This window comes from Chrysemys picta, chromosome 3, assembly GCF_011386835.1.
Source record: "Chrysemys picta bellii isolate R12L10 chromosome 3, ASM1138683v2, whole genome shotgun sequence".
NCBI classification, from domain to species: domain Eukaryota; kingdom Metazoa; phylum Chordata; order Testudines; family Emydidae; genus Chrysemys; species Chrysemys picta.
Genome location: NC_088793.1, coordinates 56,534,914 through 56,560,719, shown reverse-complemented (window position 1 = coordinate 56,560,719; position 25,806 = coordinate 56,534,914). Strand labels below are relative to the sequence as shown.

The 25,806-nt window shown below is 38.2% G+C and overlaps 1 protein-coding gene across 8 annotated transcripts in view; it reads right to left on the bottom strand.

The window, feature by feature from the left end:
- ADGRB3 (adhesion G protein-coupled receptor B3) overlaps positions 1 to 25,806 on the bottom strand; it is a 602,553-nt gene that overhangs the window by 36,676 nt on the left and 540,071 nt on the right. For all 8 annotated transcript variants that reach the window (XM_008178161.4, XM_005280089.5, XM_008178164.4 and 5 more), the window contains 4 exons: positions 12,140 to 12,290; positions 11,473 to 11,542; positions 6,589 to 6,655; positions 1,650 to 1,735 (listed from right to left, as the gene is read on the bottom strand). In XM_008178161.4, coding sequence (XP_008176383.1) covers positions 1,650 to 1,735; positions 6,589 to 6,655; positions 11,473 to 11,542; positions 12,140 to 12,290 — 374 coding nt within the window. The remainder of the gene's footprint in view (positions 1 to 1,649; positions 1,736 to 6,588; positions 6,656 to 11,472; positions 11,543 to 12,139; positions 12,291 to 25,806) is intronic.

Genomic DNA, 25,806 nt, shown 5'->3' with positions numbered 1-25,806 from the left:
TCTAGTTCCTAGTCCATCCCTGTGGGAGTGCGGTATTATTTCTGACAGCATATTTTCTAGTGCTTTGTCCAGTTTAGCTTTAAAAATAACATTCATTTTACTGAGATACAAACTTTCAGAAACCAAAGTATTTAGTAAATCAGAAAAATATACAATAAGCAACAAGATTTAAATTGCATATAGCCGATAACTAGAAAGCTATTCTGCAGTTAAACATGATTTCTCCTATCCTTTAAATATTACACAGAAAAATGATCAATAGATGTATAGGGTCAAAACTTCTTAAGTATAACTATTGAAAAAGTTCTCACAGATGCTGAAATATTGTGGCTGATTTTATAATATGGCACATTTAATCAGAACATGAAGAATATATTACAACAATTAAGAAGGCAGATGGAACATTGTAGACAAGAGTAGAATTAAGAAATTATTATTTTCTAATAAGAAGGAGGAGAAAAAAAGAAAAGAGAACAAAAGAGGTTTTGGTGATGGTGGTTGTTGTTTTTGAAACAGTGCGCTGAGAACTGAAAACCACAAGGGGTTTTAACCAACACTAAATGGCAACGTAAGCACACCAAAGTGTATATGGTATCAATATGGACATCTAATCAATTAATTGAACATTAGGAATGATGCTATTACAGGAATGATCAAATAATTGAAAGTATGGTTTTAAGAAAAGTTTACAGACAGCTGTAATATATGCATGTAAAATAAAAAATCATCATTGCTATCAGTGCCAATATTGGGGTACAATCACCCACAAATGATGTAGAAGAAAGAGTAACACAAGTGGAGAAGTAATAAATGTTGATTGCTTATCATTACCTGAAGCATTAAAAGACATTTACACATACATTCAGAAAGCTAAGATACATTTGTGAAACGTTTCTCTTTTATGTAGACTGCAGTCATATCCACTGCAGCAGACCTTGAAACCCACCTGTACCTGCTGAAGTCAACAGCAAAGTTATTGCTACCTTTTATTAGGAGCTAAGCTGCAGACCCTCCCTCTTTTATCACTAGAAACCCAGCTTTTGAATGTAAAATTATAAGTATATTAATGAAAGGAAATCATGGATATAAATACACAGAGAACTTCTCTATTTACACATTTTTTTGCTTCTGAAATATGTATAATTTACATTCAAATTCTGTTATGCTTATTTTAGAACACAAACACATATACATGTATATATAAACACAGAGCCAAATTCATCTCTTAATTACAGTGATGCAATGCTATTGACTTCAGTGAGGTTATACTGGTATAAAAGGTAGAATGATACACTAAGAAAGAAAGAAAGAAATTTTGGCTTCTTCTGTACACACATTTTATACAACTATATTCCCGATTTTAGAAATAAAAATGTATGTCTTCCCCATTAAATCCCTGCTCAGTTTTCAAACTGTTTAATCTCCATTCTTATTAACTTAATACTGTTGTACTTGTGTTTTATTTTCAGTTTGCTCAGTCACATTCCCTCAGGATAATGCAACTGCAACTTTTTCAATGAATGAAATCTGTTAGACATACATTGAGAAAAAAGTTCAAAGCACAATCAAATGCATTTTTGGTGAATATCTGTAATTGAAAATATGATACATTTGCAATATGCTTTAAAATATTCCAATTTGTTGCTTACCCTGCTCTGTGTTTGAGCTTTTTATCTAGGATTCCATCTCTGGAAACAAGTTTATTAAATACCAAAATGCCAATCACCATGTTGACCTGTCAAATAGAAACAAACAGTTGACCTTTCAGTGACAGTGAAGGAAAATGCCTACATGCATTATTACAGAAAATGGTCTCTTTTACATTTGCCAATATGATGGAATTACAAACTTAGACTATGGTTGCATGATACATTTCTAAAGAATTTAGTCAGAGATTTTGTACTGTACTAGTCTCAGGACATGTAAAGTGTACATAAAGTGTACATAAATTGTCTAGGGAGGCTGTAGAATCTCCATCTCTGGAGATATTTAAGAGTAGGTTAGATAAATGTCTATTGGGGATGGTCTAGACAGTATTTGGTCCTGCCATGCGGGCAGGGGACTGGACTCGATGACCTCTCAAGGTCCCTTCCAGTCCTAGAATCTATGAATCTATGAATCTACTTAACTTTAGGGCTAAATTCTTGCTTCCCGTGCATATCCTCTAATAGGTGGAACAAACATATAAATCAACAGCTGTATTAATTAAAGCCTGAATTATGTCCTGTATCTGGCCATATATATGCCTGTCTGTTAATAAGAAAGTAGGCAGCTGTGACTCTAAACACTGATTAAATGTAAACTTTAATTGTAACAATGTAATCTAATCCATGTTAGAGAGAGAATACTTTATCTGAATTTTGTGTACAAGACTAAAAAGGATTATATATTATTTGTATTGCCATAGCATCTAGGAGCCCCAGTCATGACTCAGGACTCCATTCCACTTGGTGCAGAACAAACATAAAACAAAGATAATCTGATTTGGTTATTTTAGGTATCATGCTTTCTTGAGTCCCAGCTATGCCTTTTTGTTGCAAGGAGTTCTCACTCATGCAAAACCAGAATCTATGGTTTCTGGTTGCTGGTTTTGTTTTGTTTTTCCAAATTGACAACTGTCTTCCTCATTCCTGGGTTCCTCATATGTAGGCTTGGCAGAATTTGATTTTTTTTTAAATAGTTTCTACGGATAATAGCAATGCTTATTTTTATTTTATTTTTATCCCATTTAAATTTTCTCAGATGGGAAATTGGTATGTGTGAGGACAATAGACCTTGGGATTCAAAAAGTTAAAGCTTTATAACTTAAGCAAATTGTCAAATTCTCACATCAAAAATATATAAAGTAAATATTCTTAAATAAAACTCTAATAAGTTCTCAAGCAGCATTTTTCTGTGCCTATATGGGAATATTTATTCATCGGTTTGTGTGTGTACAGTGAAATTGACATTTAATGACAAATATCTAATCCTTCTAAGCCTACTCATATGCCAAAATGTGATTTTGGTTGGCTATATATAGGATTGTTTGGTTGCGCTTTCTTTTTTTATGGGCCAGATACTTAGCTGGTATCAACTGGTGTCAATCCATAAATGAACAGAGCTATAATGATTTGTAACAGCTGAGTATTTGGCTCAAACAGCCATGTAGTTCTAAAGTCAGTATTTAGTCCTTAATACATATTCTATGCATCATACTAGGATTTTTATGTAGCCTTTAAATGGACCTGCCAAAAATAATTTTTAGTTAAGAAATGTTTTAAAATGGACTTTTGAGAACTACATTAAACACTGATCATTTGCCGGTATGCCCTGCCCACAGCCCTACTCTTTTAGGCCTTTCTTAGTTTCAGTTTATTTGAGCTTTTACATTTTTCAGACGAGATTTTTCTTTTGTATACTCAAATCTAAATGGCTAGATGAAAAAGCTCCCTCTACACCTGCTAACTAATGGGGGAGCAAATCATGTCTGTGAACGTCAGAGATCTCTGAATAAAGTTTGCCAATTGTACAGAGCACATACAGTTCCATGTGGAAATTATGATTGGCTTTTTGTAAACATCCTTGGCTTCCTCACTGTGCCATGGACTGTGAGCTGTACAACAGGTTCCTGGCTTGACTCTATATGAAGATGAGACATACTCTGCGGGAGCTGCAAACATTAACATCCAGGTAATCTTTGTAGCTATATGTCTATATCTCTGATAATTACAGATTTCCTTCTCATTTATGCCAATGCAAACCAGGACTAACTCAGCTGAAGTCAGTAGACATACACTGGTCTAAAAGTGCTGTAAGGGAGAAGAGAATCAGACCCAAACACTGTAAACTCCATGCTGAAATTATTACCAGAACTTAGAGAAAGATACTAGAGCATTTATTACACAGTGACCAAATTGGCTTCAGAAATAGGTTATTATTAGCTGATAATAAAAGATGGTCCTAAACTTCATTGATGTAGAAGAGGGACAAGTAGTGTCAATGGCTGCAGTTTTATTTGATGTGATAAAGTCATTTGGTCAAGAGGACTCACCATTCTAATTTGTGGAACATTTGGGTTCAGCAAAACCTGTATTTCCTCGCTCACATTAGCCTACGCTTCTCTTAGAGTGACAGTATGTAGAGAGGGGGAGGTATTGTTTTACCAGAGATACTAAGCAAATGTTGTCCCATCTGTCCCCTTTTATAGATTGTAATGAGAGAAACCTGAGAACAGCAGTTTAGGAGGATGAGATTATTTGTGGCATTGAAATTCAGCATGATAGTTTGAAAACAAGTATTAATGCTGGTGATATTCAGGTGACCTAGTCTAATTCTCACTTTATCCTACATTCCTTGCAACTTGTAGATACCAGTCGGTTCTTTGTCATGGTATCATGTTTTAGGATACATGGCAAAATATAAGATGAGGAAATTTGGAAGAAATATTTTATTATATTGATAAAAGATTTTCAAGATAAGCAAAGTATGTTGCTTTGTTGACTAAAGAGTTTGAGAAATCAAGGATTTCCTTCCTGCATTTATTAGTTACAAACCAATCATTCAAAGATGTAGGTCTTTGGGTGGAACAGCTTCATAGCAAATAAATGTACAGTGAGTGGGTTGAGGATAGAGCCAATGCACTTCAAGAGATAGCAAAACTAGGAGGCAAATTTACATTCATAACGTTTAGAAAATTTACAGTCAGCATTGTGTGTGTATATGGGGGGAGGGAGGAGGGAATGTTGGGGTGAGGGCTGGTTGTATGCATGTGGGTGATATGGGGGCTTCTAAAATTAAATTCTTACCTTACCTCATATATTACGGCTACAAGGGGAGGAAGAAGAATCAGTGATTAGCATGTTCCTGGTGGTGAGGTGAATTACCCTATTCATACTGGCCTCTTCTGTGTAAAGTGTACACCCTATAGGACAAGGTCACTTGGTCATTTTGTAAGGTACTAGAGCCATATCTAAGAATGGCTTTGGCCCCTGAAATTAGTATACAGAGCCTGAAGAAGGACTTTCTGGATCAAATTTTCAAAAGAGTGTATGCCAAACCCTAATGTGTGAGTGCACAGGTATGTTTACATGCAAACCCCCAATGTGCCTGCATGATTCAGGGGTTTCATAAATCCAGCTCTTTCCAATATGTATAACAAAATCTTACAACAAACCCATTCTGATCTAAGGGCTAGTCTACACTACCTCGGTACATCAGCACAGTTGCACAGTGCATCTGGTGAAGATGTGCTATGCCAAAGGGAGACCGCTGTCCCATCAACATAATTACTCCACCCCAACGAGAGGCAGAAGGCACCGCTTTAACTAGATGCAACTTATCTCAGTCCAGGGGTGGCTTTTTCACACTTCTGAGCGACGTAACTTACATCGATTTAAGCGGTAGTGTAGACAAGACCTAAGACTTTTTAATACTCTGGAACTGACCAATATAGAACCTCCTGTCAACAGTCCAGGATCAATGAATCCTGATCATGGAAAATTTAAACAAATGTTGACAGATGTTGTATTACCAATGTATCTATGAAGAATTTCGGATTATTCGATCCAAATATAGGATTTCTCAAATACCTAGATACATTTTCAGGGCTGTGGAAGTTTGATACATAATAAGTTACGTTTTCCGGTGATCATGATTTTTTTTTCTTCCAAGACAATAGCCACAGAAGACCTGCCTCTGATTCCATCTTTCCTGCCTGCCATCTCTGAACAACAGTGGCACAGTGCTTTGCACCAGGCCACCAAAGCTGTCACTGAACTTCTCCATAAGAGAGCAACCGTTACATGGATACAACTAATAAGAATTCAGTGATGCTTGTAATAAAATTCTTGTGTTAGCAACCAGCATATCATGCTTTCACAGTTTTATTTTGTGTGGCTCAGGAGTAAAATGAACAAGGCAACTTTTGCAAAACAATCATTTTTCAGTTGTACCATAACCCTTTTCTAGAATACCATCTTACATCCTACTTTGCATATAATAAAATATAGTTAATTCCTAAATAATTAGAAATTATAACCTATTTTTATAATTATGTAAGTCTTAAATATATTTCCCCTGCCTTTTAACTGGCTCCTCCAGAAAAGAATAACAGTTAGCTATTATCATGGTAATAGCATTGGGTGAATCTTGGCCTCTTTGAAGTGAATAGGAGTTTTGTCAGTGGGGCCAGGATTTCACCCATTGACCTCATCCTGGTAATAAACTCTTGCCAAATCCTGTTGTTGCTCCTAGAGAATTTTTTTGAAGGTGTACAGAGTACACACATATAATATATAAACTTGTATAAATAATATACAGTAATAACAATATATATGATGAGCTATTTGTGCATACAGAAATGTCTTTGGTTATGCTTGATGTTCATGTGGCTTTGTGGAAATGATGACATATATAGTGTTGATGTAAAATACATAATAAAATAAACAATCAGAAAAATAGCATATTCAAAACATTGAGGGAATCGTAGACCATTGTTCTCAGGATGTCTGCAGTAAAATTAATACCACTGCATAACTAACCACTCTGTAATTCAGACAGTATTCCACCATTTCTAATGAAAATACTAAAAATAATTTAAGTGTTTACCAAGACAACAGCAGCCGCAGGCCCAACAAATGCATAGAGTAGTCCTCCTTCGAGAGACAGCCAGCAGCTGGAAAGAACATTAGAGGAAAAGAACTACCACACATTAATAATATCTTTTACGCTATGGAGGTGTGATGTGAATAAAACATATATAGCATATGTATTCACTTGACATAGGGTTCAATCTACATAGAGAGTTGTATAAGCATAGAAAAAGGTGTGAAATTACTCTGTTGACGTAATGGTGCTATACGCAGTTGATAAATGAGTTTCATTATTAGGCCCCATTTTCATGCCTCTGCAACTTTTCAAACAAGTTACACTTACAATGAAATTCCTTATGCTTATTCTGAGTCCACAGTTAAATATTTCTGTAAATTTTTGTAAAATGTCATTTAGCCATTTTTGAGCTAACTGTGAATGACAAAAAAGATAATTTCTACCTATTAAGAAATTCTTCAGAAACTTATTTCATCTCAGGGACCTCAAAACCATTTTATTTTTAAAATGTCAGACTTATCTTATACTTAAATGCTCATTAAGGTCAAGTGCATATAACATGATCGAATAAACTTGATTAAAAACCATAGATGTCTATAAATCTTCACTGGTGTAATTTGGTATTTAATACTAGGATAAGGTCTTATGGATTATACGCACTTTAAAAAAGTTATTATACATCATGTAAGGACTAAGGACCAATTGGTGTCTCTGAAATATTAAAAATATTAAAAAACTAATACTATATTTATGAAAATTGTACATCTCTTGTGTGCTATATCCTACTAGAGGTCCAATACCACAAGGCCTTTCTGTATGGTGCTTCCATGCAGATTTCCAGATTCAGAGGGCTTGCAGAATTGAGTCCTAAACATTTAACACACTACAGTGCTAAACTTAGATATATAAACACTATCAAGAGCTTCACTTACTGAAGCAAATGCAGCTGTTTCCCTCCCCAGTGATTACACATTCATATAAATTCACGTTTGTTGGAGTGTGTGATCACACATACATATAAGGATATGCAAGTAACTGCATTTATTTGACTCTCACATGCAAATAAACTTACATAAAGATGTCTTTATCCTCTACCCCCATTTCCCCCCCTTTCTTTTGAAAACCATATAAACACAAACACATCTTAATGTTACTGTTCTGTTATGGCTGAAATTTTAAGGGCCAAAAAAAAAAAATCATTAAATGTAATTGTTTCCCACAGTAACCAAAAACAGAGCTGAACTTTGCCACATGGACCCACCTCTGTTAATGTGTTGGATGCTAGTATGATACACTGATCTAAAATGTCAATATTTGCCTGCAGTTACCTTCCACCAAAAAAGCAATGACAAAATATCTCAGATACCATTGTATGGTAACTTTTTAATGGACCTGGATCTTTATTTTTTAATTTAATTGAAAATATGTTTGTATTTATTTACTTTTTGCTGGTTTTCTACTGGTTTATAGAATAGTTGAAAGTTGGATACAAAGTTTTCATTAAAAATTTTGAATGTTTTCCCCTGGATTTTCTGACCAGTGTACACATGAATTCCAATAGAACTCCCCTCTCAAATTACTGTCAACCTCCTGCACGGGATCACCGCCCCCCCATTTACTTTGGTTTTGTACAAGGAATCACAGTTTTACCTGTAAGGTGGCCACTGTAAGGGTGTGATCCAAAAACAGACTTTTCTGGGAATGTTTCCATTGACTTCAGTGGGCTTTGGATCAGACCCTAAGCCTTAGGGTAAAATTTTCAAAATCTCTTAACTGACTGAGGAGTCTAAGTCCTATTTTCAAGAGTCACTATGACACTTAGTATCAGAGGGGTAGCCGTGTTAGTCTGGATTGGTAAAAAGTGACAGAGTCCTGTGGCACCTTATAGACTAACAGAAGTATTGGAGCATAAGCATGTGTCTGACGAAGTGGGTATTCACCCACGAAAGCTTATGCTCCAATACTTCTGTTAGTCTATAAGATGCCACAGGACTCTTTATGGCACTTAGGACCCCTTAAGTCTCATTGATTTTGTTTTCCTCCCTCTTTCAGATTTACTATTAGGGCTAGATCGACAAAAGGATTTAAGTGTCTAACTCAGGGGTAGGCAACCTATGGCACGCGTGCCAAAGGTGGCACACAAGCTGATTTTCAGTAGCACTCACACTGTCCGGGTCTTGGCCACCGGTCTGGGGGGTTCTGCATTTTAATTTAATTTTAAATGAAGCTTCTTAAACATTTTAAAAACCTTATTTACTTTACATACAACAATAGTTTAGTTATATATTATAGACTTATAGAAAGAGACCTTCTAAAAACGTTAAAATGTATTACTGGCACGTGAAACCTTAAATTAGAATCAATAAATGAAGACTCAGCACACCACTTCTGAAAGGTTGCCAACCTCTGGTCTAATTGCTACTTTAGGAGCCTAAGTCCAACATTTAGGTGCCACTGAGATCCTGAAAACTCCTGCCTAACCCTGTAGCTGCTTAACCCTTAGGCACCAAAATTTCCACTGTTAAAGTCCCGATGGCACCTACATTTCTGGAAGTGAGCATGTGCGCACCCACTTTGGTCTAGGCCCCATCTCACAAATCCTCAAACTAGTTGCTCCCCTATCTGTCTCGCCTATGGGGCCCAGTCTGGTAAGTATGCTCTATGCCCACACAAACCCATATAAAACAACGGAAGGAGAAAGTGGTAGTACCCCCCACCCCAACTTTTAGTTCAGTGGTTAGCGCACTCACCTGGGATATGGAAGACCAAGGTTCAATTCCCCATGCTGCCTGATATGGAGAGGGATTTAACTTGGGTTTCCCCCCTCCTAGAAGGGGACCCTAACTGCTAGGTGATGGGTATTCTGGGCAGGTCTCCCTCAGTGTGTCCTGTTGACACTGTTACACTGTATATGAATAATTAAATACCACCATTTCTTCTGGCATAATTGATTATTATTATTTTTACAAGACATTGGTTAAGTACCTTACTCCAGGAGAGAGTTCACTGCTGAGAATCCCAAGTGGAGATAGGTGCCTTTGAGAGATGGAGCTTAGGACCCACTCCTCTCCTCACCATTTTCTATTAGCAAGTTTAGGTGGCTCCCTGCTCAATATGCTAGCTTTTGTGGATCCCAGTCTTAGGTGCTTATCTCTCCCCCTGCATGTACAAGGAGCCTATGCATCTAACTTGGGGCTGTGGATTCCACTGGCTGGCAAAGTTCCTAAAACTTAAGTGCTCCATTGCTCAATGTTCCTCTGTCCCATGAACCTCTCAGCTAATCTGGCACACCTTCCAAGCAGGGCCTGCTCCCCACGCTGAACAACCCCTCTATAATGGAAACCCCTTTACAATCTCAACTATGGCTGTCTAAGGGTTAAATTAATGCATAAAGTTATGTGAACTGCAAAGTAATTCAACATGCTGCTTATATGCAAGTGGATCAAGGTGCTAGGCTAACCATAATTTGGAAATCCCTTGCTTTTGAAATATCATCAATAACATCATTGGAATAATGGAGTTTTGCATAAAATATTTTTCATATGTGCAGTAGAAATGACACAAGTTGCTGATAACTAGGGTTGTGTGAAAAATTCAGGTAGAAATCTAAGTTCACCTGAAATCAAGGTGAGTTCAACTTCTAACCAAGCCACTCCCAACAGCCCAGGCATACAGTTGTTCCATGGATCTGGTCTAATGCTATTTCCCCAGCTCCTCCCTCAGAGGTGTTTCTTAATCCCCCTTCTTAATCCGTTTTCCCCAGACTGGTTCTAGGACCTCCCTCTTACCAGTACGTATCTTCTTGTGGGGACCAGGACCAATTTCCCTGTTTCCATTCATTGCTCTTTCAGTCTGGAAAAGATCTTCTGGAAATGGCACCCTACAATCTAGGAGTATCTGGCAATAAGTCTTGTTCCTGCTGCCAGCACCTTTGTAACTGTGGAATGGCAAACAGCGCTACTAGATTCCTTAATACAGGGTAGCTAAAGAACCCACAAGGTTATCTTAGCAACCATAATCTAGGAGGGATAGGACAGAATTCCTACTGGATTGCTTTAGCTACACAGGGCTAAGGATGAGGAGGCACTACCTATCATTGATGAGTTCTAGAGTGGGACAGCTCCTCAGCTTCTGATGCCCTGTGTTGAGTGGAAAACATCTCCCGCTTTTGTCTGCAGACTGCGGGATGAAGTGGCCAATTGTGGCAGCTTCCAAAGACCTGAAGAGTAGAGGACTCTACCCCACAGCAGATCTGATGCCAGATTGGTCAAACAATAGGAACATGTTTTTGTAAACATGTTTTGAAATCCAGGTCCTGATTTCCTTGGTCCATATGCACGTCCTTTCGTGTTTTTTAGTTCCACAAGTATTTGGAAAGCTGGTTTTGTCCATGTGGATGTTTGGAGAGGAGCTGTCAGGCATACAAGCACCCATATATCATTGCATTTAAGGTTACTCCTTATTAGTAATTGATTATTTCCATCAATATTTCAATAATCTCCCATTTAAGAAGTACTAAGCAGCTCAGCAGGAAGCAGGAAACAAATATGCAGCTGAAGTAACCAGTCCCACATGAATAATCTTAGCAGGATAAGTACAGTGCTACTAACAATGGGCTTTATCCTGCAAAGGACTGAGAGCCTCCTGAGATATGCTCATGTCCTCAGTGCTCACTCGGAGTTGAGTGTACTCAGCACTGCACAGGACTGAGTTTAATACTGGACTCTGATTTTCTTTTCACTCTTTGTATGGGGCATTCGGCTTTCAGCAGTGTCCTGCACATGAAGGGACACACAATGGGCCTTATACTGTGTAGTATAATCTCTATAGGGCATGGCAGCCTTGTTAATCAAAAACATGATTTATCACTGCAGACTGACTTACTAGTGAGATGTTCCATATCCTTTCGTCTTGGTAAAGCCTATTGATATTGCCACTACTAATGCTGGTAAACCTGGAAAAAAACAGCAATTGTCATTAAGGCTCAGCTAAATACCGCTGTTCTATTGGGTATGAAATGATGAGAGCGAACTACTTTCATCTAAAATGATCAATTTGATATGGAATGAATCATTTAACAAAGCACTGCTCTGCTGCAGCGTTTGTTTCGTCCCCAAGCACAAGGGAAGAGCTAGATTTTTAGCCCAGTGTGCATCATTTTTGTGTTGCTAAGTTACCAGTATGTTTGAAATAGCTTAAAATGAACAAATAACACAGAGATTCAGTGGATTTTCAGTGAGGGGCTTTTGTCTGCATTACACTATTTTGCAGAAAAGCTACTAAAATGACGCTAAAAGCATATATGTTACAGCATAATAAAGTACAAGAACATTGGAATAGTCATCAACTGTATCTTGAGCCAAATCAAGAGAATAAAATTACATTGGTGCTTCCAATAAAAAGGGAAATCTCCTTGTCCTGATTTTCTGTTTAGTAACTATGCTATTGACAACCTGTCAGGATTATTGAAATAAATACCAACACCCCCAATTGTGTAAATGCATAACATTCAATTCTAATGATTCTGGTGACATGATTTTTATGGGCTTACCCCATCCAAGGCACAAAAAGCGTTTCCTTATGAGTCGTGTCCTAATTTTTCCGGTAACAGCCATGTACGACTGCCACGCTTCTGTCAAAACCCAACAGAACGAAGCTAAGAAGAAGAAGTGTAAAAATGCGGTGGTCGTGGTGCAGATGCCCTGCAGGGAGCAAAGAAAAGCTCATGCTGAATACTTAGGGACAATCATTTCTCCTTCAGAGGGTTGTCATATTCTATCAGCTTGACCTTTACCCCGAACATCACACCTCCATCTTTATAGCACATTTGACACATTTGGATTATACAGATTTGGATTATACAGAACAGGGTGAACCCTGTTCTGAAATACACTAACATAGACAGTTTTAATGAAAAATATTTAAATATAGAATAGAGCAAAGTTTCTTACATCTTTACTTTGGCCACAGAACATTGCAAAGCCACTGCAATGAATAGGTTACATGGTTTCTGAACATTGCAATTTCACTACACTGAACAGAGTGAATGTGCAAATACAAACAAACAAACCTAATTGCCATTTTTATGTTCTTTCCCCTCATGCAGACAAATCTTGACTATAAATCTGAACTCCAGGGGGCAGATTAAAGCTTCCTGCTTTATTTGATTTTTCATTTAAATCTTACAGAATGTAATGCCATGGGAAGCTCTTGGCATACATGGTCTGATTTTTTTAGTCAGGTTTAAGCAACGTTTCCTTAGCAATTATTTTGGTTATTGTTTTTATGCATGTCAGTCATTTGTCATCTGAAAAGTACTCTGAACTCATCCAGCACATGCTCTGCTCCGTCACTGTAGCCTTTAATTAAATTTGACATTTTGGCTCATATAAGTAAATTTGACTCTCCCTTGAAAGTAAATTATAATCCATCATTTCACTGCTTTATTTCAGTATGGAATTCTAGAGACAGTACAATTCAGACTATTAAATGCAGTATGTATAATACCCTGGCATCAAAACCACACCAATACTGTAGAATATAAACCGTATAGATCTTTATTACATTTTAAAATATGGTTTAATCAGATCAAGATCAAAACACCCTGCCAAAACAACAGATGTCAGCAACACAAGAACTTAGCTTGATATGGATTTAGAATTTTTTAATATTAGTGTTATTATTAATTTATCTAGCATACCTCTAATAATAAGACAAGTTCCTCTCCCAAAGAGTTTCTAGCTAAGGCACCAGTTCAACAATACTTAAGCATGGAGGCTCCGCAAGAATTAATATTATGCAGGTACTCAAGTACTTTGCTAAATCAGCACTGAAATATATAAAGTACAGATAAGAAGGGAAGTGATACACCACGTGATTATTTTTTAGTTTGCTTTATATTTTTCAATTTTTTTAAACCCATCCTATTTTGTGTTTTGTGATTTGATTTGGTTTTTGATCACACTGATTTTCCTGAGTCCTCATCTGAAACAAATTACATTCCTTTAATTTATTTCACTTATTACTACTACAGTTCTGCTGCTTGTTCATGGTTCACTTTTATCTTTAATATTTCTCTCATATGCCTGGTTCTGTTGAATTTCTTAATCTGCAAACTGCCAAATAATTTCTACATCTATTTCAAGAGTCCAGTAAAGAAATTGATACCTACTTTAGTATTATGAATTCAAAGTTTTGACAAATCTTTAGCTTTCTTTAATGAAAATATCTGTGAGATATAAGAGACCCTAGAGGAATTACTTTAATATTCATGAGTCCAGTTTTGCAGCTTAACTTTATCTGAATATTCCGTAGGACCAATTCTGATCTCACACTTGTTTTCCACTAGTTGTAACTCCACTGACTTCAGTGGAGATATTCTTGTTTTACACACAGGTGAATGAGATAAGAATCAAGCTTCAAAATTATGCATACAAGTATATACTTTATTTTAAAATAAGTTTCAATGCTGCATTGAAAAAATTATTTTGACTGTCATAACAGCCACGTGAGAAACATGGAAGCCTTCAGCTGTCACAGTGATGTGTGTGGAACAAAAAACCTAGACAGCGAAAGAGAAGTTAATTTTTGAGGTTATATTGCAGGACTGCTTCTGACCTAAAATCAGATTGAATCACATTGCTGAACTGGTACACAACTGCTCTCAGTGCCTGTTTAAAACAATTAGCATTGAAGTTACTTCCATATAAGCTAATGGCAAAATTCCCACTGAGTTCAGTGAGTGCAGAATTAGGCCCACAATATACACCTGAAAATATCATCAGGCAATAAAAAGATACTGTAAATCTGGTCCATATAAAATTACTGCACACTGGAAAAGCACTCTATTTTATTCCGTTACTTCAAAATAAAAGACAGGATAAAGGCATATCATGAAAGCAATGTGACCATTCCATATCTCTTGAGAAACAATTATAAGCAGATGTGCTGGAACAACTTGTATAGAGTGGGTGCTGAGAGCCATTGAACCAAATTGTAAACCCTGTGTGGTGGAAACCTCTTCAAGACAGGGTGTGCAGCAGCACCCACGGCACCCCTAGTTCCAGCACCTATGATTACAAGGGGTAGCCAGTGACCAAAATATTAATTTATTACCATTAATTCTTAAATTTAGATGCTCCAAAACTATGCGAGCTCATAAAATCCATCCCAGTAAAGCCACAATGACGGTATTATTACACTGGGTGGTAATATTACAATAAAAAGCTTGGCCAGATAAACAGATGGATTTGCAGGTAGACCAAGTATTATATCGTGGCCATATAAGCATACTTGAGGTGTTAAGATTATGCTGAACTAAAGTAATGTGCATGTTAAATCCTGGATGTCTGTGCTTTAGACCTTTTATGTGTTAAAGCACATACGCTGTTTTAAAAAATCCTGACATTCTCATTCTAATTTCTATAATATACACTCCTGTATTTTGTCCACTAAGTTAATTGGAGACAGTATTGCAACAGAAAAGTCTTAAACTGTCCTGAATTAGAATTCATCTGATAACATCACTATGCAACATGACTGCAAGCTCCAGAGTTCCATATCATGAAACTAAAACCCTGATGTCACTCACTTAGCAAGGGCCTCAATTTTTTTTTCAGGTCACTTACATCCAACCTCTCTTATGCCATAATTACAAGCCAACAACTACAGTATCTGGTTTATGACTATCCTTCCAGCAGCTGTTGTTAATGGTACATCATCTGCAATGTCATTTGTTTACAGATGCAAAATAAGCCTTTCCTTTTTCTCTTAGATAAAAAATCTTAGCCAATGCATTTAATTTCAGCGTTCCTTTAAAAAATGCCAATAGAAGGGCATTAGACCTTTTAGACAGTGTTGTATAGGATTTCTTCCCCCTGACAGTAGTAAACTGCCTGGCAGGAGGTATTACCATAATATAAAATCTTATTTAAAATAAAGAATATATAGAGAACTGCACAGTAAACAAAATGACAGAAAATATAGAAATGACTGTGTTCCTGTAGCAGCTGGCTCACATATTATAAATTCATATTATAAAACTTTAATTTGCCTTCCTGTCAGTCTTTTTGTAAAAGCTGAGACATGTTCTATGGAGCACAGATTTGCTCCCCAAAGCTGTTTTTTGTCAATGTTAGAAGCTTTCAGAGAAAAACTGCATAGGTAACACAGAGTATTACCTACCCCGAAAAAAACAAAACAAAACCCACCACAAAAATCAAAGCTTATTACTTTTCATGTAACAAACTATACAGCACATACATAATGCATATTGGGACAAAGCGTATTCTCTTTATTTAGTCAAAGTAACTAATAACCGCTATGGAAGTTTTGACTGAGTATGGACTGCAGGATTGGGACCAAATGTAGATCTGTATTGAAAAAAAGAGAGATGTTAATAATTTTCTGACATAAATATGCACTTGGCTCTTTTTGAGCAAGAACTCATGATTAAAACGTTAACTATCATGTTGGCCCCAAAACCTGAAAACTGGTGAAAAAAGTTTTGCTACAAACTCTAGAAATTACACACGCTGGAGTTTGAGCAGGACATAGGGATTAATATCTCTAACTCCTCTGAGTCGTACATGGGATCTTTAATGAACCCCAGAGGTAAAAACCTTAGTGTCACATATCAACCAAGAGACATTACCTCCATCAGCATAATGTTCCCTAACAGCTACTGGAGAATCCTGATTATAGAATCTATTATATTCCCCCTCAAAAAGCAATGTTGGGATATATCCTAGAAACAAATAAATTCAGTAAGACCCTACTAAATAGTGGCAAATTTTCATTCCCACAAGTGGCTGTCATCAATGGAACACCAAGCAGCGATACCGAGAAACGTATGCCTAAAATCCTTAGAACAAAAAGTGAACCAGCAGACTAAACACAAAAAGGAACAATCCCACTTCCCACCAGCATAACTACATAACATTCTTTTTTTAAGAGATGGCATCATAGGCAAATAATATCTTAGAAGCACTTTGAACAAACGATGGTTGCTCCAGCATAGGTGGGTTGGAGATGGAGATGAGTGAATGAAAAGTCCCTTCTCAAACTCCAATGCCCATGTGCAGGAAGCAGCCATAATGCTGCCTCCAGCACTTCTTGAGTGCAAGGGGCTGGGGCAGTATCATTACGAGTCGCTCTGAAATCTGAGAGGCTGTTTCTGGGTGTATTCAGGGTCTTGAAAATGGGCCCAAGCACCTGCATATCAGCAAGCACCAGGGAACTGTCCCCTAAAGACAGTGTATGCTACCCTTTGCTGAAGGTGTGTAGCAAGGATTGCCAGTGAAATTTTTTCCTGTGGATCCTGGTAGTATTGCCCAGACAATACCGGAAGAAAGACAATGCACCAGGAATGTAGTTTAAGTAGGTTGCAGCTTTATTAAGTAACACATCTGGAAATAATTTATCCGGTGCAGGTCATCCTTCCTTTGTAATCTGTTCCACCTGCTGAGGGGGTACCATTCTCCCCACCCCCAACTCTGTGAACTTGGTCCCTGAATTGTTGCTGAGATCCCATTGCCTTTCCCTCATCTGGGGGTTAAGGGATTTGGGAAAGGAGTTGTCTCTTCACTGTACTAGAAATCAGGAGCCATAATCCCATTCTCTGCCTTCTTTGATCCATTTAATCTCTAATCCATTTTCAGTTCTGGTCTATCGGGGAACCAGAAACCCTGATGAATGATTACCTCTACTGGCACATGCCAAGTTGCAACAAAATGAATTTAAAATCTAAATCTACCCACCAGGTTCATGAGCTGCTGAGAAGGTCAATCTGCCAGTGAGGGAAAAATTCCTTTCCAGCCCCCAAAAGGCAACTAGTATGATACCCACATCAAGACCCCCAAACCTGGTCTGACTCTAATCCCAAAGGAATGGAGCAGGAAGCTTTCCTTCTCAAGGAAGAATCTATGGCTCTAGTAGCCTTAATTGATCTTTCAATTTTTAGCTAGCTTGAATATCTGAGTAATCAGCATCTTCACTTTTTAATGAACAATTTATCTTTGAATACAGGAGCCTGTATTAGGTATCAAATTATTCTGCTCTTTTCTACTGGTGGGAGACACAATCATATTTAGAGCACTGCAGCACAGCTTGGATATATAAAGGACAAATGGTGGAAATCCAAATCAATTGATTTTAGGGCTTTTATTTTGGTATGTAATGATTTTGAAAGCTATCTGGGAGAGTTATCTACTTTTATTAGTGTGCCAAAAAGATTAGATCTAACCAGGCAATCCCCCTCATTTCACTCAGGGGTTGAGGCATCTTAAATTTTTAATTCAACAGCGGTTTTTGAATAGCAATGTGAACAGAACTCCCACACAACTATAAAGAGGAAGAACCAAGGGTACTTGATTATTCTACTTCTAGTCAACCTGTTTCTTTCATCTACAACAAACAAGAAAGGTGCCTGGATGCTGAAAAGCGGTCTAAGAGCCAAAGCTATTGGAGAGTAAAAAAAGGAATAGAATTTGTAGTATTAATAACAAATAGAATGGTCCTAAAATCCACTTAATTGTCTTCAAAGGCAAGAAGCACTGGAAAATGTATGGAAGTAGAAATGACACCTGTATCCAAAGAAACTCACATAAGTGATAGCAAGTCCTTTATGATTACAAAATTAACTCATATGCATCCGAAGAAGTGGGCTGTAGTCCACGAAAGCTTATGCTCTAATAAATTTGTTAGTCTCTAAGGTGCCACAAGTACTCCTGTTCTTTTTGCGGATACAGACTAACACGGCTGCTACTCTGAAACCTAAAATTAACTCAGTCTTCATTTAGATTGGCCCCACAGGATAAGGTCTCAGGAGATAAATGAAATGAGTAGGACTTGTACTCCTAAGAAGCCTTGACGTTGGGCATAGCAAACTACAAAGAGTGGAAATATTGCCTTGTGTTTAAGACATTGGAGTGGGATTCAGGAGATATATGTTCAATTCCAGATGTCCTGTGTGACCTTGGAAAGTCACCCAGTTCCTCATCTCTAAAATGGGAATAACAACACTTTTCCTTTTCTATTTAAACCATAAATTCATCAGGGCAAATATCATCTCTTACTATATGTGCACAATGGAGCTCCAATCTCTGTTAGGATCTCTAGACACTACTGTAAAAAAAAGTACTAAGACATGGCTAGCCATCACTATAAACTGTGGAGTAACATGCCCTTCTGTTTTTGACAATCTTTCAGAGGCGGAGTGTCCGTCATTTAAAGGTTTGCCTCTCAGGAAATGCTTTTTTTTAAAAATGAAAAAATGACTTTGTAAGATTTCAAAGGAAGAAAAATGTACTGGAAGTGTAAGGCAGGCTGTATTTTAAAAAAAATGAGACTATTATATCTTAAGGTTCTGAAAACAATAAGCTGCAGAGAACTATAAGCTGCAGACTTTTTGGATTCTCCTCCAGGATGAGGAACAATAATGGCATCATAAAGAAGTTTGAAAGAACCATTGCATTTTAAACCTTATTTTCTTTCCTTTTGTTGGTTTACAGTACTTATAATGTGACTCTAGCAAAGAAATCAGCTCATATTTCTAAAGACCTTGGGGGAGCGGGGGTGAGAGGGTAGTGGTGATGTGGCAATTCTGCTAAAGTATAATGCTCATTAATTTTTAAAACAACAGCTATAAAATTGTCCTCTTTGGGTATTTTACAGACAAACTTAGATGTATGCAAAATTCAAGCAGTTCACTTTTCAGGGTGAAGTGTAAAAAGGCTTAATTTTAGTGAAGTATGTGACAGTATTAATGTAGAACACTGCCTCTCATTTGACAGCATTGGTGTTCTTGTTGTAGAGACATGTATACTATGATGTACAGGGAAAGGTCCTGGATTTGCTCACACAGGTCCATATTTAATGAGCAGGAAGGTCATTTCATTAGGTAAGAAGGATGCAAAGGCAAGGCCATTGCTACTGTGGCCCAATGCTCTTGGGATCAGTTGAAATAGCCAGCGAGCAGAGGGAATGTAATGGCTGATTCCAGAAGCCTACAGAGGTGAAAGGACTTCAGTAGCATGTATGTTCAATTGCAGGCACACATTTAACACCTTCTGCTTCCTTGTCTAGCAAATGGCAGTTTTGAATGGATGCTCAGAGCCCCAAACCAACCCCAATTTCTGTTTTGAGGATCTAATTTCTCCTTAAGTGGTTCAATACATAGACTGCTGGGCCCTAGGTATAGCAGGGAACAACTACACCATCCAGTACATGCTTCAGCCCCATACATTCCCCATGCCAGCACGGGGTCATTAGCACTGAGGCAGGAAGGTGCCTTCCTAATGGAAATGGGAGTAGGAGAACCGATTCCTTTCCTTCAGAGGGATAAGGGGCTTTACTCTGAATATTTTCTTACTCCAAACAACTTGGTAGATCTCTGCTTCATACTCTCTTACAGACTGATCAAATTTCTCATGGTGACTTTGAATGCCCTAATTCTTTCTCTGCTTCCTTTAGGCTGGTTTGGTGCTGTCAGCCTTCAGGTTGCCTACTTCCACTTTTCACAAAGGGCATCTCACAGAGAGTATCACGATTCCAGCTGGGAGACAAACATTTTCAGTGTCATCTATTGATTCTGGTACTGAGGTATTATCAACTGGTAATTACCATTGGGGTAGTCAAATGTTTGGGTTACCAGGATGATATCAGCACAGTCGCAGAACTCAATGTGGTCTCCTAAATTATTCTGGTTTTCTAATATCCCAGCTCTTGCTTTGCTTATTTTATCTCTCACTCCTGATCTTCTGTCCCAGATTTGTTCACTCCTTTCATCTGGCAGTTTGAATTCAGAAAACCTCACTGCAAAATCCTTGCAGTCCCATAAATTTTTACAGGAAGAAAGTTTATGCTTTACAGTGGAAGCTTTTTTTGTCCATTTGAACTTCCAACCAAGCTCTAAACCGTAATCTTAGGGCATCCATCTTGGAGCACTTATAATACTTTCACTGATGAGATTCAACTAGTGCTCATAATCCCGCAAATTTCACTTGGAAGCTATTTATGCATATCACTTTCCTGTGAATGAAGCATGCATGACCATTACTCACATCCACTGAGAAAGGAATTCAGTAAGACCTTCTTGCACTTTCCCCCCCTCATGCAGAGCCCAGCAACTTGATGCTATTTACATCCAAGTCAGTACCAGCAACACAAAGCAAGGCAGTTACCAGAATGTCTTCTGCACAGGACTCTGGAATACCACCCTTGGAATGGTAGTGATAACGTCGCATACCAAAAGAGGGTAGTGTGGAGGGGGTACACACTCTGGCAGTACACAGGCAAGTAACGGTGTCCACTTGCAAGTGTAGATGAACCCTAAAAGTACTCTTTGGATTACAGTTGCCCCTGTTAGCCACATGAATAATGAAGCTATGATTTAGTACTGAATGTGGGTTCTTTGGCCAAACTGATATCTCTTAAAAGCCACTGCTGGTATTAATCCAGATTAATCCCTCTCTCTGCCAGTTTTCTTCTCCAGACTCTTATAAAACATAATGGACAATTTTGCCCCATAAATTGGATGCGAGATGGTTGCTCGATTATTACTTGAATAGGACCAGCTCTTTCCAGAAGTCAGGCAGGTTTTTTATTGCATTTGGAAAGCATTTCTGCTTTGGTCCTATCTCATTACAGAACATCCAACTGGATTATTTATCATATTCAGAGCCACTATTTGCAGGCAGGGATTCAGGTCAGTAAGTACTTTAAATCCCACTCCCCTATGTCTATGACAGCCTCCCTAACATGACAGCATCATAGAATCACAGAATCATAGAATATTAGGGTTGGAAGAGACCTCAAAGGTCATCCAGTCCAATCCCATGCTCAAAGCAGGACCAATACCAACTAAATCATCCCAGCCAGGGCTTTGTCAAGCCGGGCCTTAAAAACCTCTAAGATGGAGATTCCACCACCTCCCTAGGTAACCCTTCCAGTGCTTCACCACCCTCCTAGTGAAACAGTGTTTCCTAATATCCAACCTAGACCTGCCCCACTGCAACTTGAGACCATTGCTTCTTGTTCTGTCATCTGCCACCACTGAGAACAGCTGAGCTCCATCCTCTTTGGAACCCCTCTTCAGGTAGTTGAAGGCTTCTATCAAATCCTCCCTCACTCTTCTCTTCTGCAGACTAAATAACCCCAGTTCCCTCAGCCTCTCCTCGTAAGTCTTGTGCCCCAGCCCCCTAATAATTTTTGTTGCCCTCTACTGGACTCTCTCCAATTTGTCCAAATTCCTTCTGTAGTGGGGGGGGGGACCAAAACTGGACACAATACTCCAGGTGTGGCCTCACCAGTGCCGAATAGAGGGGAATAGTCACTTCCCTCAATCTGCTGGCAATGCTCCTACTAATTCTGCCCAATATGCCTTGGCCTTCTTGGCAACAAGGGCACACTACTGACTCATATCCAGATTCTCATCCACTGTAAATCCCAGGTCCTTTTCTGCAGAACTGCTGCTTAGCCAGTCAGTCCCCAGCCATATTCCATCTCAGATCTGTAGCGCATTACCCAGTACTGATCTCTTGACACCAAGTCCACAGTAAATTGGAAGCCAGGCTAGGAAAAGTTGTCTTACAGTCCCCCTTTGTTTATACTCTCTTCAGCTCTTCTCCTGGTATGGATTGCTACTGCTGGCTTATATCCAAGTATGGAGGGTCTATGCAGGCGATATAATGGAAGAGAAAGATACGGAAAGGTAGATTACAGACTAGTAACTGTAAGTCTGCACAGTAAACCTCCTCCTCCTTTCCTAGTTTTTTGAACCTATGTATTTCCTGGACAGTCAGACAGGAAGTGAGGGAGGAGGATCCTGCACCTGTTCGTGGGCCTGACCCACAACTCACTACAGTCAATAGGAAGACTCCCATTGGCGTCAATGGGCTTTGATTCAGGCCTTATAGCCATAGAACTGATGCTGGGAGATGCATGGCACGTGGCCTCTCCTTGGCCCAACTGTTTCCAATATTTCTGAAGTATGCATGGCAAGGCCACCCAGGTTACATAAATAATTTCTGCCTCTTATATGAATAATTTGACTGTTAAACAAATATGGCCTCAATAGGACACATAGTGAACTTTGTTCTGTTGCTTCTGATATTAATTTTTATGCTAATCTTTAAACATGGGAAATGTCAACCCTATCAGAACAAACCAATGTACACAGCATTTTAACTCTGCCCTTACATGAGTGTGGTATGTTTCAAAATGTATGCAGCACAGAGGAGCATGCCTTTAGGGAGAAATGAGAAAAACAACAACCTCCACAGCTTGAAAGTGTAAACATGAATGTGAATGCCAGTTTTTAAATATCTTTCTGCCTATGTACACACCCAAAGGTGTATGTTGCGTTGTGACAATGATGCTATCACTAACCCACAGATGACGCTTATTATTAACACCTTTATTTTCAGTTTCTTGATAACTTTGTTCAGAAAAAAATTACCTTTTAGGGCTCAAATGACTCATGCTTGATCTGAGCACAAAGGTGAACACTGCAGGGAGGTTTCATAAAAATCAGATCACCATGTGTGAATTATCCAAGCATGAGAAATCATTTTAAAGTTTTTACTCTGTGTGGCTCCAACCCAGAAAGTGACTCTGCAAAAATGGCTTTGTGGGTTTCTATGTTTATCAGGTCTGAAAGATTTCCGGCTCATTTTTGAAGTAAAAAAAGATTAGTTTTTGAACTGCCAGCCATGCAAAATCAATCCAGGCTCTGCAAGTCAAGCAGAATTCTTACCTTCTTCCACATGACTGAAGGCTAATGTTATTCCACAGGTGTAACTGACTGAAGGCATAATCTGAAGACATTGGGGCTGCACAGGCTTAATTTGAAAGCATAATTTGGCCTGCAGAATCTTTGTTCCAAGTTATGACACATGAGAAAAAAAAGAACTTAGACAGACTGTCAGGATGAGTTTACTGGGCTGGCAGTTAGAAACAATTATTTTCACTTGCAATCTGAGCAAATTAAGCCGGAAATCTTTGATGCATGAAACATGGAATTCCACAATGCCATTTACACAGTTGCTTTGCAAGGCAGGTTTGCACTTAAAGGAATTTTTCCGATGCTTTTGTTATGCTTAGAAAATTCCAAATTAGTTGTTTTAGAAATGTTGAGCATGGACTGTGCAGGATGCAGGCATGAATGAAATATAGTGCACTTGAGAGGCTGGAAGAAATGTAAAATTGAAGCTTCGTAATTGAATAATGAAGCTACAGCTTTTTCATGGTAGCGTATTGGACGTGTGCTGTACATTAGTTTTAGCTAATTTCATAAAGAAACATCAGGCTCCAGTGCTCTCTCCAAATATTCATAGGTGTAAATATTTGAACGTATTATCATGCTAATAGATACAAATTATATGATTGGAATGTGGGATACAATAGAAAATAACAAATTAGAGACATGAATAGCCAATACTAAAGAGTGTTTCTAGAATTCTAAATCTTCCTAAACTTCTTTGTTTAAAAATTCATTGTGGGGGCAGTGAACCAGTATTGATAGTGAGGGGATAGCTGAGCTGAACACAAGGGCGATGAGTCAGCAATCACTTCAACTGGGGGAAAAAAAGTGCAGTTTAAAGAGTAGTTCAGCAGGAGCTCCCTAGGAAGTTCTAAGAGAAGGTGATGGAAGTGTCTGGGCCCTGACAAATCCAAACAATTGAAGCAGTTCCCTTGAACAAACAACATAATATAAATGGGTTACAGAATGGATATTGATGGGACTGAGATAATCTGATGTGTGAGACTCTCATTTCCTGAAAGAGTGATGTCTGCATCCACTCAAACCTGATTTCCCTTCTGGAGGAAAAAGAGACTAAGAGAAATCAAGGTTGGGTGGGAAGGGAATATTGCTGTTTGCTGCTCAGCAATGCAATATGAGAGAACACTAATCTAGGTGTATCTTTTGCGTCTCAAATAAAATTATTTTTCTCTTTGAAAACGTGCTATCATCACAGAGGAATCTCCGCTCTTTCATATTAAATGGGGTCATTTATTTGCTCTATTGTCAGATTTGACCTCAGACACTATGTAGAAATTGCAGCAATTTTAGGGAGCCTCCACAGCATTCAAAAAGATGTCTAGAAAGAGAAGTTGAACAACAAAGCCTAGAGTTGCCTTCTACTTAGTCTGACTGTGCTGATTATAACCCCACCCTATGAAAACATTCCATCTTCCTGTCCAGGGTCCTTGTCTCAGCACCCACTGTAACAATTCCATCTCTTTCTAATATTGATTAAACTATGTTGAAGCCGTAGCAATGCAATTTTATTGCCTGGCTATCCACCATGGTATAAGATTACAATACTGTGTTGATTAAATTGTTCAATACAATATTATTAAAATACTCCAATAAACATTTGTGTGTGTGAGTGGGGACTATCATGTCTACCCCTCCCACAACTTGATAGAGAATACATAGTTCATGTTTTCCCATATGTATATTTGAAGCATAACATGTCATAATCCTCACTGCAGGATGAATCATTAATTAGACTCTAGGGGCCTTAGTTTCATTTTCCATCACTCCAGAAGTGTACAAGGGCCTCAAAGTGCCACAGAACCATAAAGGAGGCTAGTGTAAGAATGAGAATAAATCATGTAATAAGAATATAGCTCTAAGTTTTCTCAAAGGGACTGGTCCTACAAGGTGTTGAGCACCCTCTGCTTCCTTCAACTGAGGGAGCTCAGCACCTTGAAGAAGATGCTTTGTCTTTTGTAAGATCAGGCCCATAAAGAATGGGCAGCATGGAAGCAATGTGAAGCACGGTCTCTTGAAGAGAGCAAAATTTTAAAAAGTACATAACACAGCTAAATCTTGTAAAAGGGGCAAGTATATCAATTAGCACTGTCACCACCAGCCTTTTCACACTGGGAACACACAATGTCCTTAAAGTTTATTTTTTTAAGAACTTGTATATGTTTTTCATTCAGAACATACATTTCTGTAGAGAATCCACAATATTTTGGTAAAACAGGAGGTGGCTATGAGGAAACTACTATTACCCCATGTTGTGTGTCCTAAGCCTGGACTGAACACAGATGTTTACATCAATTATTCTTTCTTTCATACCTACATATTCACACTTTTAAAGTTATTTTCTCTTTTAAAATGTTGAATTAAATGGTTCTGACAGTACCAACTGATAAAACTGGGTAGCAAAGTCCTCCTCTAATCACAGAACATGGACGGCACACACA